Source organism: Streptopelia decaocto (genome assembly GCF_964273445.1).
Source record: "Streptopelia decaocto genome assembly, chromosome: 2".
In the NCBI taxonomy this organism is placed as follows: domain Eukaryota; kingdom Metazoa; phylum Chordata; class Aves; order Columbiformes; family Columbidae; genus Streptopelia; species Streptopelia decaocto.
Genome location: NC_138655.1, coordinates 104,037,874 through 104,053,105, shown reverse-complemented (window position 1 = coordinate 104,053,105; position 15,232 = coordinate 104,037,874). Strand labels below are relative to the sequence as shown.

The following is a 15,232-nucleotide window of genomic DNA, read 5'->3' as shown; positions in this document are numbered from 1 at the left end:
TAGGCTGGATTTCCCTCGTTCTACGTTTGCTTAATGTAGTAGTTTTTGTTGCTTATCAGAGGTGGCTATTGGGTATATAAACTATTTGCTTACATCTACAGTTGCTCTTTATATTTTCTTGCTGTATCTTTAGGAAATTAATAACAGTTTAGTAATAGTTGTGCATTTTAGCGTTTTCAGTTAGGTTTATTCAAACATTTTTCATTTTTCAGACAGCTGTTGATGTGAAGCCAAGGGTGGTGATCTGTAGTTAGTTCAGAGGACGCCAGAATGTATTTATTATTTTCAACCTAAGTGAGTAAATCTGTCACAATGCCTAGTATTTACTGACATGAGAGTGAACTAAATAATGTTGTCATTAAACCAGCAAGGGTTTTTTTACCTTCCCTCCCCCACATATTCATTTGCTTCCTTATGTTTTGTAGTGCATTATTTTCGTCTGGCTGAATTTTATATTGGAGATGTACAACAGATCAGATCTGATTAGGGTGGTAGAAGTGTGTCTGTGGGAGTACTTGTCTTGGCAGAAGATACGGGGTTAAAGAAATGGTGAGATACAGCCACAAGTATGATTGGAGAGATGTTGAATGAAAAAAGCTCAAAAAGATTCCACTGTATTTGTAGGCTCGTAGCTGATTATAAAACTAAAGTTTGACTTTTAACGTGATAGTAAAATCTCAGGAGATAATAGTCTTAAAGTTTGGATCATTATTTGAAGTTCATCCAGACTGTTACACCCGGTTCTACAAAATCTGGCTGCATTTCACACAAGAATAGGCTTGCTTTTTTTGTGAGGTACTTCCTGCCTCCACTTCATCTGGAAATGCTGTAAAAAGAGCCTTTCTCATCACATGATATTTATAATTATTATGTCTGCATTTCTCGTTCCAGACTGGGTAGAGGTTGCAAGGATGATCATTCACTTTGAACTCTAATTTAATACATGACTGTGTATAAAGAAATTTCTTGGTTGAACCATATGGGGGGGAAAAAAGTTTTAAAACATCTTTATTGAAGTACATCATATAACTTGTAGTATCCTGGAACAGCTCCTCTAGATTCCAGTCCAAGTTTGTAGAGCAGCAGAAGGAGCAAGTGTCCCTAGAATATATATTAACTGATTTACATCAAGACTCATTTATTCTAGAGAGAATATTCCCTGTATTTTTCCAAATACTTAGTGAACTCAAAATAACAAAAAACAACTCATAATGTACATACCCTGCTATGCCCTTCTATAATTTTATCACTAAACATGAAGCAGATTTATGTAAAATGGGACAGTGAAAGTGCAATGATTTTTTTTTTTTTTTTTTTTTAAATTTATGACCCATCTCATTAAGCAATGGCTGAACATCCTTGACTGCATGTGTGCAGAGTGTCTCTGGAGTAGTCTATCCATGAGTTCTGGAGAGGTGGCGAAATTCTCCTACTGGAACTGCTGCTGGGTCTACTGGCTGCAGCCAGTGAATGTCTTCAAAAGTTTGTCTTCAGTAATATGACACATAGTACTCTGCTTTTTGAGAATTGTTTGGGATTTTTTGGAAGAACAATTTTTCTTCAGAAAGTTCTCATTTGTTGAAACTCTTAATGAAACAATCTATTTGTTTTCTTGGAGGAGGGAGTTGTATTTTTTTCGTGTATTTGTAAACCAGACATCTCTGCAGTTTTTTTGTTCATTGTTATTGTGGAAGAAGAGCAATAATTTATCACATTCCTTCCTGTAGGAAACTATGGTTGAGATTCAAGCCTCCACTTATACTGAACAGTGCCTGAGTGGTAGGCAACTGAGTACCCTGAGGTTGGTGAGACATTCAGCTGTCTAAATAGTTTGAATGGACACTCCATGAAGCAGTGTCCCATTAAGGCAAATGTGTGCATTAGCATTCCTAATAATAACTGCCTGTTGTCCAGGTTCTTGGTAAATATCTATAAATGTGTTTTCTCATGAGTAAAATAACTCACAAAATAAAATTTTCCACACTTTTTAGAAAAACTAACCACATGATTGTTATTATCTGTCTTAGTGGAAACATAAAGTACTGGAGAAAACATGTTTGTGCTCTGAAAGTATTGTTCTAGAATATTGAAAATTGTCTTTCAAGACAAATGTGTCACAGCTCAGAGATTGCTCCAAAGATGAATTAAGTATTTTTCATGTTCTCTGAAAGTATTTTCAACAATATGCCATATGGCCATCTGGATAAACATACAATGCAGCGGGTGAACAGTTCGCTGACGGGCTGGGCTCAAAGAGTTCTAGTAAATGGGGTTATGTCAGGCTGGCAAACAGTCACTAGCAGGTTCTGCAGGGATCCATCTTAGGGCCAGCACTCTTCAATGTCTTCATAAATGATTTAGACTCAGGACTTGAGAGAATCCTAAGTAAGTTCGCCAATGACAGAAAATTGGGAGGAGCTGTTGACACTCTTGAGGGCAGAGAGGCCCTGCAAAGGGATCTGGACAAATTGGAGAACTGGGCAATCATCAGCCGCGTGAAGTTCAACAAGGGCAAGTGTTTGATTTTGCACCTGGGACATGGCAACCCTGACTGTACATACAGACTGGGGGTGAGATGCTGGGAAGTGACTCCTTGGAGAAGGATCTGGGGGTTCTGGTCCATGGCAACCTGAGCATGAGCCAGCAGTGTGCCCTGGCAGCCAAGAGGGGCAACCGTGTCCTGGATGCATCCAGCACAGCGTTGCCAGCCGGGCAAGGGAGGTGATTGTCCCGCTCTGCTCTGCACTGGTGCGGCCTCACCTGGAGCACTGCGTGCAGTCCTGAGCAACACAGGATAAAAAGAATATAAAGCTACTGGAGAGTGTCCAGAAGAGGGCTACAAAGTTGGTGAAGGGTTTGGAGGGGAAGCTGTATGAGGAGTTGTTAGGGAGTGGCTTAGAGATGAAGGACGTGAATCCTGGAGCAGTTGCACGATCAGAGTTTGTTCTAATAAGAGTTGTGTTCTAATGTTTGTTCTAATAAGAGTTGTGTTCTGATGGGTTAATGGTCTGACATGTTTTGGGAGCTTGGCATGGCCGGGCCTCGCTGCCTCAGTGGGCCTCAGCAGAGACTGCTGATCATGAGGGAACAGCAAGGACACTGTGACCTTGACAAGTCTCGTAAACAACTCAAGGGAGGGGGGAGTTGAAAAGGTGCGAAATTCAGGCGGCCAGCTAGCTGCAGGTAGGAGGGTCAAGGCAAATGTAACCTTTGGATGTAAGCCAATCAGCAGGTGACAAGTATGCATAATTACTGTAAGCTCTATAAATATGTGTTGTTAAGAGCAATAAAGTGGAACAATGCGTTATCACTCACAGTGAGTTGGCCTAGCTTGTTCCCCCGCCGCTCGCAAGGAGTGGCTAAAGTCACTTGGTTTGTTCAGCCTAGAGGAGACTGAGACCTCGTGGTGGCTACGGCTTCCTCACAAGGGGAGGAGGAGGGGCAGGTGCTGATCTCTTCTCTCTGGTGACCAATGACAGAACCCGAGGGAATGGCAGGAAGATGTGCCAGGGGAGGTTTAGGTTGGACATCAGGAAAAGGTTCTTCCCCCAGAGGGTGGTGGAGCACTGGAACAGGCTCCCCAGGGAGGTGTCACGGCCCCAAGCCTGGCAGTGTTCAAGAAGAGACTGGGCAACACCCTCAGACACATGGTGTGAACTGTGGGGTTGCCATATGCAGGGACAGGAGTTGGATTTGATGACCCGTGTCTGTCCTTTCCAACTCAGGATATTCTGTGGTTCTATAACCAAGTAGATGGTTCGTCAATAAACCTTAAAATGATTCTCCTGAGCATATCAGGAGAAAGCATATCTTTATATGAATTTTGGTGCTTAGAATATGCTTAGTTTTTTGGGTTTGGTACTGGCCTCCTGAACAGAGTTGAAACTCATAGATACATTAATTCTTCATCCCACTGTTCAGAAAGCTTGTGACCTTGCTCCCAGTGAATTTACCTTTTCTGAGTATTAGCTAACTATGGTCCTTGTAGCTAACCTGAAAGAGATGAAAATGTGACTGAGCACAGACAATAACCTTTCCATACCTCTTTATAATATGAGAGGTGAAGGAGCTTGTGCTACTGTACTGTGCTCCCATTACTTGTTCTGGGAGTAAGTATAAAATGTCATTTCTTATTCCTTCCTTTCACAAAGCGTGTAATTTTTATGCATTTGTGTTGAAGTACCTCCAGTCACAGGCTAGGGCATCTTTGTGATAGTAATTTTATTATACAGAATGAAAAGGTTTCCTACTCTAGCCTTTACCATTTGATTAAAGAGAATTATGTAAGGCATAGGAAAATTAAGCATGGGAGAATTGAATTGGAAATAAATAACTATTAACCCCTACCTCTGTCTTAAAAGAGCCCAACAAGTTGCAAATGAATTGATCAATTGCAAAATGCCTGTGCTATATTAATGAGTTGCTCCCTTCCAAGGCAGCTGTTACATAGTACCATGCAGAGGACTTTTATTACATGAACTTTCTGTTGCTGTGCATAAACTCTAAATTGCTAAGTTACATAAATATTTAACTGAATTGAACTTTACTGGCAGACATGTAATTCTCAATTAGCTGAGGCTTGTTTATCCACCTTCTCACAATTGTGTGAAAAAACAGTTATTGTGCGGGTAGCTGCTTTTTTTTTTTTTTTTCCTTGAGAGAAAGGGTATTAAGGGAAAATTATAAGAATTCAAACTATTAAGACAACATTTTTATTCTAGTTTGGCTCTTACGGATTCAGGCTTTCCAATACAACATAATTCCCTCATTAGTTTTATCTGGCCTTTTGTCAACTTTTAACCAGATTTTTCTAGCTATGTTGTACTTGAAATGCAAAATGAGTGGGAAATGTTTTTTGTTTACACCATCTAACATTTATGAAAAAACCCTACATAATTCTTGGAAGAACACTGGACTTCCTATAGGATTTTACACCTAGGCAAAAAAGAAAGGTTTTATATAATTACTTTTACATGAAGTCTGCTCAGATGGTTGTTTTTGTCATTCTGGATGAAGAGATGGGCAAACTGAGGTGGCTGTAGCAGCAGGGAGCTGAAGCAACCGTTGATGGGAACAGCTTGCTCACCAGAGCATGGCCTAGAGCAGGGCTGGAGCGGAGTCCGATGCTCTCTGAAGCCCTGCCTGGTGTCTGTGCCAGAGGACACTGACCTGTCTGGGCAACTGGATGCTAGCTCCACTGTCTCTGCATTGTAGTCTGTTTAAACCTTGTGGGCATGCCTTTAGATGTATTATTCTTCAGGTCCTCAGGGACTGTCGCTCCCATATTCAGCTAGACATCTTCAGCTTCTAATTTAGTCCAAGGACACAAAGAATGGATGCTACTAGGTCACATGGAAGAATGACCCTAGTAAAATAACAAACACTAAGATTTCTATTTTATTTTTAGCTTATTTCCTGTTGTTTCCCTGTAGCTGCTGACATTGTCACAACAGCTTCCTTTCTAGCTGCTTTGCTTAAAATATACATACATTGTGCATATGTGCATCTGTGTGCCAGAGTATCTGGGTGTGGACTTGTCAGATCATCCAGTGTATTTGGTTATGAATAAAGCAGCATCAGCTCAGACTCCTTGAGGAGTGTGAGGAGGTTGCAAAAGGACCTTTGTGTGAAGCCTTTTCTTCTTCTGTGAACACAGCCCTGAGAACATAGATGCTCAACAGCAGCCTGTATTCTCAACCTATGTGCTTGTAGCATGGGCAGGCAGACATTTCCTCTGAAAGGCAGGCAATAGACAGTGCTCTTCAGTCTTGACCCAGACACTGAGTATCTCTCCTCCACTACTTCACAGCAAAGGATTGAGTCAGCATTAGTCACCTGTAGTACTTAATATCAGAATGAGTCATTCATCAGGAGGTACTGTATTTATATGTACTGAAAAGGAAGGAAAGGCCTTTAGCTAATAGTGCAGGATGCTATTCCTTGGGGTGTCATGTGGTTTCTTGCTCTCTCATTTCTATATTTAATTTACCTTTGAAGTGAGTTTATTGAGTCACGCAGGACTGAAAAAAATATTTAAAAATGCAGCAGATGATAATTTGGCTTCCTTATTTCTTATCCTATTCATGTACTGACCAGACACTCTTCATCTTCTTAATTTCTGATCTCCTCCCCCATGTTCCATTCACTTCCTGAATTTCCTTCGCTTATGATAACACCACAAAACCCATGCAATTACTCATTTAGGCTTTTATTTTTTCTTTCTTTTTTTATATATATATATATATATTTTTTTTTTTTTTTCCTGAGGGGTGGCCAATTCTCATAAATGTAAGTTTTCCTTGGACAGGCAAATTTCAGCACATGCTGTGTTGAAGTGTTAGGAATTACAAGGGGTTTCCAGTCTTTCGTGAGCATTGCGAACATGTGTAATTAGGATTTTTTCTTTTCCTGCTAGGCATTTGCTGGAGATGAGAAAAAGATAAAGATTGTCAAAAGCTAACTTTCTGTGTATTTATTTTCCCATTCTCTTCTTGCTGCCTGGGGGTACAACAGAATTGAAATTGTTACACAGTAATGAATGTTGTGGCTCAGTCCCAGAGTCACATCATCAGTTTTGCCAAATCATCATGCCCAATGACGGATGAGGTATGAATTATCCATCTTTTGCACAGAATGTCTTGTTCTTGGCACATTTGTGTGTATGTTTTTTAAAGATAGTGTAGATGTCTCTAGTGAGGAGGTTCTTATTCTACTTAAGTAGCATTTGGAGATCCTGGCTATAGTAACAGCATCCAAAATACTGGGTTTTGACCACCATCCATCCATGATCTCAGTATTTCACATGAAGTCTCTCAGTTGTATGAGTACATGTGAGTCAGTTATCCTGGGTCCACTGGACAGGATTTGGTACCCACAGCCTCCATTAAAGATCCTTCAGCATAGTATCTACATGATAGACCCACTCTTATAGATTCTCTATGGCTCCCTATGTCGCTCTCTCGAAGTGTAATATGCATGTGTTCTATTTAAACTTCTCTTCATTTTCTTCTCCTAGGTATTATGACAACTTTACTCAGTGTACAGAACATGAAGCCAAGAATGCGAGTTGCTTTTGGCCAAATCCCCTCACAGAAGGCTTTATTACTGGAATTCATAAACAGTTTTTTTCCAACTGTACTTCAGAAAAGGTTCACTGGGAAGATCCACCGGATGAAATTCTCATAACTCTCATCTTGATCCCAGTCATGTTGACATGTGCCATGATAACCCTGGTAGTATGGTGCAGCAAGAGAAGTGATATCCTGGTGTAAGTTGTTCCTCCAGACTTTCTTTTTCTCCATTTCCTTCTTACAAAAACTCTTAAGAAGGGAGGATGAAGAGTGAAACTCAACATAAGTATTTCAAATCTGCTGAAATGGAACTTGTGAGATACTGAGACAGAGACAAGGCTTCCGAGAACAAAGCCTGCTGCTGAAAGTCACTGTTTCTGAGCTTGGTCGTCAACATTACTGGTGCAAAGCTCTCTGCTTCCATCAGGCCTCATCATCACGGAATTCACAGGCAGCTCGTGTATGTATGCATGGTGTAACACTGACTGCGGAGGACATGATATCTATTGGGTTTTTGTGCAGGACACTCGAGGTTTTCATCTGTGAACCTTGTGGCTTGGATAGATGACTGGCAAAGGAACTGAACATGGATGTAACCAAGTGGCAGCTTTTCCCGGAAGCTAATAAGGAACATTATCAAGAACTCAAAGTATTGTCCTGACAAAGAAACAATTTATGTGTCCAGTGACTATCTCCACAGGGAAATTATCATGCCACGTTATAAAACGGTTTATAAAATGCTTTTAAGCATGGCTATTTGGAATTGTATTTCTTGCAAACAAACTCTGGGAAGATATACAGGTATTATTTTACAGAGCAGGAAAATGTGAGAAAAAAAATGTTTGATTATAAATATACTAAGGAACTTTCATATGCCAGACTTTTTGTTTTTCCTATTCTATAATGACTATTCTAAATTACTTGCGTTCACTGTATACTCCCCGCTCTCACTTCTCTTTGTGCAAGGGATATCCTACAAATAAATATAAAGGTGTCATGCTGATTGAGGTGCCTTTCAGAGTTCAAGTTTGTACATAAATAATTCTTCATCCCATGTAGAGTGTGGGAACTAAAGTATGAAAATTAAAGATTGGAACAGACACAGGAGGAAAGAGAAAAAATTCTACTCAGAAATCTTATTGTATAAAGCTATTCCTATGTAACAATTTAAATAAATATCATATGCCCAAAGTAAAACAACTTCCATGTTTGTGTTGTACACCTTTATTTTCTGTCATTTTACAAAACACATTTCAGTCAAATGCTCTTCTATTACAAGTGAGCAATTGCTGTTACAAGTGACTCTTTTCCATACCTTATGCACATTAAAAAAATACAGGTTGAATGGCCAAGTAATGGTGTTTCATGCCTCTGCTAGTTAGACTTTTCTCCTTTAAAATCCTGGCCCAGTGTTTGAGATTTAGGTTTGTCTGTGTGTGAAGTGTTTCTAAGCTTGGATCAAATTACCAGTGTTCCCCTTACAATAATTGTTTATATGAAATTAGATAAATAACACCTGTAGCTGTAGTGGTTTGTTTTCATATCCTTTCACAAGGGTTGAAGGCATTGGCTTGTTTTTTCATTATCCTGGTGTTAGAATAATTAATTTTCTAAGGTGTTCCCTGTATGTTTTTTCCAAAGATACTTCTTCATTCTTTAGATGCTAGCATAAAATTGCTCTTCATAAAGAATTGACATAAGTACTAAGGATTTTGGTTTAGTTTTCTACTTAACTATTACTTTCTGCATTAAAATGTTTGGCCCACCAAAACTAGTAGTGCAGTAAAAAAAAAAAAAAAAAACCACAACCCATTCATTTGATCCGAAAGATTGTTTGGTTAAGCATTTTGTGTGGCCAAAACCAAATAATTTTCTTTTCTGCATGTAGTTTTACCCGCCTGGACACATTCCTGTGTAGCCTCATCTAAGTGTTCCTGTTCCAGCAGGGGGATAGGACTAGGTGATCTTTTGAGGTTCCTTCCAATCCCTAACATTCTGTGATTCAGTTGTTTTACTTAAATTTAAACAAGCTTCAAAGCAAATTTCAAAACTTGAGTTTGGAAATCACATAGAAAAATTTAGACTTTTTCAAAAACACATCTATTTCAATCTAATTGCCATATTTGGTGCAAATTCTTGACCAGTTCTTGCTCATTTGAAACTGTGTTCACCTGATCCAAGAGATATCAGCCACCCTAATTCAATATAAAACAGATTGGCCTAGGTACTAAACTGAGAAGAAACTGTCACCTGATGACATCATACTGCTAGATATGTATTGTGGTCTTTAAACAAATGCCAGATCTGGTTTAATTTGAAAATAAAATCTAGTGTGAACTTTTCAAAGAGTCTAAGAAATGTAAGATTCTAAGAATAAAAGACAGTGGATTTTCCTTCATGTGCTGTGGCAGAAGGAGGAGGGATTCTGTCACTGCTGTGTGCTTTGGATGTGAAAATTTAATCTTTTTTTGTTCGTCTTCTCCATTCAAAGTGTGATCTTCCACTATTCTTTTGGTGTACTAGATAGAAGGATAGAGAACAGTGCATGGGAAGCAACACTGCTAATTTAATGCAGCTCCAGTGGCTAAATCTGGAGGAATATTTAGGGTGTTTAAGGAAGGAAGCGAACAGTGTCCAGTTCTTAACAGCTGTGTGCATTAATAAGGAACCAGAATGGTAACTCTTGGATCTTTTGACCTAACTCGTGCTATGTGTTAGTGAGAGTTAGTGGTTACTGTCTAGTGCATGGAGCTTGCTATCTTTACCCCAAAGGCTGTTTCCATTGCCAGGAAAATCACATCTGGGACCAAGAATCTGGCTTGCTTTCTATTTCCAAATTAATTCTATTTTACAACAGGATCTCAGAGGAAAATAGGCAGAGATTCGAATAGAAAGAAAATCCCTCCTAGAATTTGAGCAGTAGTTGATCCCAAGTGATATGCTTAGGTCATGAGAGAAGTGACAGGGTTGCTAAGCAGTTAGCTGACATTGCTTAATTGCTGCCACTTGTGGGATTTCTTGCACTCAGAAACAACTGGGAAAGTATGTATTCCTGTGGGTTACAAGAGCTTCAGCAAAGAGTTAACAGAAGAAATAAGATGGTTAGCAAGAGCAAGACAAAAGCTGAGAAGGCTGCCATCACTTTCAAGAAAGATAACAAGGGTGAAGGAGAAGAGCTACAAAAGTGCAAGGAAAAAGATGGTCGAGAACACAAAACAATTCAGGTTCTCATTCCAAGAGGACAACCTCACCATAAACAGGCTGGTAGCAGATGTCCCTTGGTGCATCCGTAAGGAATTGGGAGAAAATGCTGCATGCTGTCTGTGTCTCTGCAAAGTTTATGCAAAGGGAACCAAATGCCTTTCATTCACCTCTGGCATGCCCACAGCCAAAGGAATGTCTAAGGTATAAGTGCCCTTTTTTGCACAGTCTGAATGTACAGATTAATGTACAGAGCTGCCCAGCAGCTGTGCCCTAGGGCAGGGACAGCCCTCCTGGGCACAGGGGCTGCCTGGGGGCAGCACCCCAAAGGCCTAACTCTGAAGCATGGTGGTGGGCAGGGCTGTGCTGAGGAGGCCCTGTCACCCCCATGTCACAATGCAACCACCTGGCAACGCAGCAGTCACAATGCCCTGGCACAGGATAAAAGGGACCATCCCCCCCATCTCAGCTGCCAGAGCTGGCCCGGGGGCAGCCTGAAGACATCTGAGAGCAAGTCCTTGAGGAACTGGTGGAATCACTTGGTGGGGGCTGAGAATGAAGACTGCAGGAGGCTGGACAAGGCTGCTGGAAGTTCGCTGTTGCAAGGTCAGTTCCCCAGGAAGGGCCAACTTCAAACCTCATCTAAGGGACAGAAATCCTTCTCAGCTGGAGAGCAGTGGCAAGAGGAGCACTGCAGAGCTCATTGTCCTCATCCCCTGCAGAGCCAGGGGCACCAGCTGTAAGTAATGGGATGCAGAGATGTTGCCAGGGGTCCCATCTGGAGTAGCCACTGCTGTCCTGCCAGGTATGGGAAGGCTTCTCTCCCCAAAGACAGATCAAGCTGGGGGCAGTTGGTCTCTCTGTAGCCCCTGAGATGGCTTCAGGTTGAGGGAGGACAGGGCTTGCACATCTCCTGGGTGGTGTGATCAACCTGTGCGATGAGGAGCCAGGTCTTCCTTATGTCCTCAGGGAACAGCTGATTACCAGTGCTGGGGTCAGGAAAGAACTGGCAGATTGGCACTGGTCCCTGGGAGTTTTTTGCCTTCCTCTGCAGCATTGAGCATGACCCCTTGTCAGGGCTCCTCTGCTCCCATTTAGTTTTTTTACTACTTGCTGCTCATGCACCATGAAGGCGGCCTCATGTGCCCTGCAACTGGGGGGAAGAAGGCTTTTTGTCCACCACAGTGAGCTAGGAAGTGTCTCTGCGGGTTTTTTGCCTTCCTCTGCAGCACAGAGCATAGTCCCTTGCCAGGGTTCCTTTGGGCCATTTTGGCAGGTGACTGCTTTTTGTGCTCCACAAAGGTAGCCCTTGTGCCCTGCATCTGTGGGGGAGGAAGCTTTCTAGACTCTCTCTGTGGGCCCCAAGCGTGACTCCCAGGGGTTGCTTCTTGTCCTCTGCAGCACTGAGCACAGCCCCTTGTCAGAGCTCCTCTTGATGCTTTCGGCTCCACTCTTGCCTGCTGCTCTTGCACCTTGAAGGCTCCACTCGTGCACTAGTGCTCTTGGGCTCTCTTTCAAGTTTGTAGCAGGAGTGAGCTCTGTTCTTCTCCGGGTTCCATTTCCTAAGGGCTTCTTGCTTCTGCAAAGTAGCCTGTGCCTGGAAGGGCTCAGGGCTGGCTGCACCATCCGGAGCTGCCACTTTTCAGCTCTACCTGCATGCAACACAAGCGCAGGGCAGGCACAAGAACCCTTGTCCTGCATCACTGGCCAAGAAGCACACCAGAGCAGGTTTTGTAAGGCAAAAAGTGTGTTTGTCGCTGCTTTGTGCCCTTCTTTGGAACATACCCCATGGTACCACACACTTCGATATTTGTCTGTGGTTGGTATTAGTCCTCATTTTGCTCTCTGCACTTCCTCAGAAAGCTGGAGAGAACAGTGAGTTTGCCCCTCAGCTTCCTTCTCTCCAAAACAGACAAACCCCAAATTCTCAGCTGTTCCTCACAGGGCTAGGCTTCCGTTCCCTTGCCCAGCTTTGCTGCCCTCCTCTGGATGCATCCAAATACCTTGAGATCCTTTTTAAATTGTAGATCCTGATTTATGGGATTGTATTCCTGTCCTGTGATACCCCACTGTACAGAAATAGGATTAGTACAGCTATCGTGAATTATTTCAGGATGCATTACTTCAGCATGTGTTTGCCTTGTGGGAGCCCTTTGCAAAGGGGAAAGGAAAAGGCATAATAATTAGTGGGATAATCAGTGGGATTGTCAGTGGGATAATCACCACTTTGGACCAGCTGGTTATGTAGTGTTTAATGCACCAGGGAATGCAGTTTCCTCTTTTGGCTGTCAGGACACACACTGCTGAGACGTGTTGAGCATCCTGTCAGCCAGCACCCCCATGCTGCTTTCTGCAGGCCTACTCTCCAACCACACCTCTCCTGCCTGGCATGACTCCATTCCAGATGCAAAATCCAGCATTGCTTGATTGAACCGTAGATGGAACCTACAATCCTGGTAATGCTAAGTGGAGATCTGAAAACCGGCCTTTAGCCTTTGCACAGTTTTTGAACTGGGAAGAGTCTGGCTTAGTAATTTCTGCAGGTCAGTTGTGGCCAAAACCTCTTCTTCCTGACATTCTTATTTGCTACCTTGAGGAATGAGATTCAGGATCATCCCCTTCTTTGGCTGGTGTAGGTGGTGCCTCTACCTGTCTAAATGTCATCCTTGGATTCTTGCAGCAGGTGTCTACCTGCTCCAATACGTTGTTCTTTGCTCTTTTGGAACTTGATGCAAAGAATGAATTTTGAAAGGCAGCAAGACAACATGTAGGTAACACTGCAATACTGGACATTATTCTGCTTAAGCTGTAATCATCAAAGGTATGAGGGTACTTCATTCCCAGAGAATGAAAGATCTTGAATTTGCAGTGTCTGATTTCCACAAGGAAAACAAAAGGTTGTGTTTTTTTACCTCATGGATGTGTTGTGAGGATAAGGACAATTAACGAGTGCCGTTGCTTCTGAATACAATAAGAATAGACCTCTGTAGGTGCTTGGACAGAAACACCTAAGAGCATGCAGTGTTACCTTAATACTGAGAAGTACTTCAGGACACAGCACAAGCTACTGAATTTTAGTTAAAGAATCTGTGTTTCTGCTGCTCTAACAGAACTTTGCAAAAATCAGCTGAGACCCAAAGATAGCTCTGTGAATTTGATAAGAAAAGCAGATTTTTTGCATAATAGGGAATTTGAGGTACTGAGAACTGAGAGTACTAGAGGCTCTGGAGCACTGGGGCTACTACCATGTAACTCTCAGCAGAAAGTCTGGAAAGGAGACAAACAGTAATGGTGCATAATGGACATATTTTGTCAACACCAACTGGGCAAAGACGCTCAGGGAATGGAGGTGGGAAAATGCCATCTTTCTGGATCCAGGGTGGTCACAGGTAGCAGACAGGCACCAATCTGCTTTAAAGCTCACTTGTGAAAGATAACTGTGCTCTAAAGTGTTTGGAGCCGCATTCATGCAATACTGTATTTGTCTTTGAGAGATGTGCCTTGTTGTATTGCCTTATGCGTAGAGCCTTACTAATGCAAGGACCTGACTGCTGGGCTGGAGACAGTTTGAAACATGGGAGTGGAGAAGATGTAGAGTTTCCTCAGAGTACGTTTGTATAGACAAGACTACTAGACATATTATTGGCTTTTTTTTGGGAACCTTCAGGGCTATCAGCAGTGTAGCTGGAATTACTCTTTAAGGTTGCCATTACAAGATACCTGAATTCTGTCTGAATCTTTCAGGGTGGGGTATTTTTTTCTTTGAAAGTTTTTATTTCTAGTGTGTAGATAGCTACATGAGACCAGGCTTTCTAATCTTATTTTCATCACATTCCAAGGGAGACATGGGGTTTTGGTCAGGTTAATGGTCGGAAATGCTCTCAGGAACCATCAAATGATCCTACTGACAGTCCCACTGCAGCCTCAGCTACAGAGTAAACATCTAAACAATAGAGAACATTAATTATGTTCCAAAGCACCTTAGTCCTCTGTTCTTCAGTGCCCTGTCTGAAAAGGGAATAATCTCAAAGGGGTGTTATGAGAATAAAAGCATGAATGATCACAAGTTACTTAAAGAAAATTGAGTGCATAGAACATACTTACAACAGCCTAACAATTAAAAACACAGGGAGTTAAAAAATCAATGGGAAATACATTCAGGGTTCAGTCCATTTGGGTCATTGTTTGCTATTATTTTTCTTTTCTTTGCAGTTAATCTTTTACAACAGTAAATGGACTAGAAGGGAGAAATAAAGAGCCTATGCCTGTTAAAGAACAGCCACATATATTTGAAAGATGCCATTGTATTTCTCCTCTATGATTAACATTATCATTGGTCTTCTGTCATTTTCATTCTGCTGCTTGGAGCAGCAGGAAAACGCAACTTTTGTCTGACAGTTTCAGTAGCAATGAATGCAGAATGACAACAGTGGAAGCTTTTTAGCACATAGTTGCTTAAATCTGAAATTAGCAGTAACTATGATGAATGTTGCAAGACACACATTTCCTGAGGCTGATGATATAGGCCAAAAGTTAATGACTGCTGCTAATGTCACCAATGCACATTATTCATTAGGATCCCACCAGAGACTCCTCTTACCAGAGCAATCATTTCAGTAACTCCCAGGGTCATATGATCAGCCTCCTCTGTCTTACGTCCACTCTCTGGGGTGAAAAAAGTGCCTGAGAAATCAAGAAAATTGAAATATTTTTATCATTGAGTTATGTGTTTCTCTCTTTAGGAGTTAGTGGGGTTTCTGGCTGCTGCAGTGGATCAGAAGCATGCAGTGACTACCATGCTCAATTTATGTTCTTATTTTGAGGCTAGCATTAGCTTGACAATGAGTAATCTAAGCAGATGACAAGGACAATGCACTTCATAAGAACCTGACTTGGTGGTGTAGGCTCACTTTTACTTCAGCTGGCTTATAATGTAATTTATAGGAAAGTTAGGTCATTTT

At 41.7% G+C, this 15,232-nt stretch overlaps 1 protein-coding gene across 3 annotated transcripts in view; it reads left to right on the top strand.

Annotated features, from left to right (window-relative positions):
* Nucleotides 1-9,326, top strand: part of RAMP3 (receptor activity modifying protein 3) — a 50,654-nt gene extending 41,328 nt beyond the window's left edge. Inside the window, exon 6 of one of the 3 annotated variants that reach the window (XM_082045785.1) lies at nt 7,016-9,326. In XM_082045785.1, the coding sequence (XP_081901911.1) occupies nt 7,016-7,185 (170 nt within the window). In that variant the 3' untranslated portion in view covers nt 7,186-9,326. The remainder of the gene's footprint in view (nt 1-7,015) is intronic. The other 2 variants (XM_082045783.1, XM_082045784.1) reach the window with 2 other exon arrangements.
* Nucleotides 9,327-15,232: the final 5,906 nt, after the last annotated feature.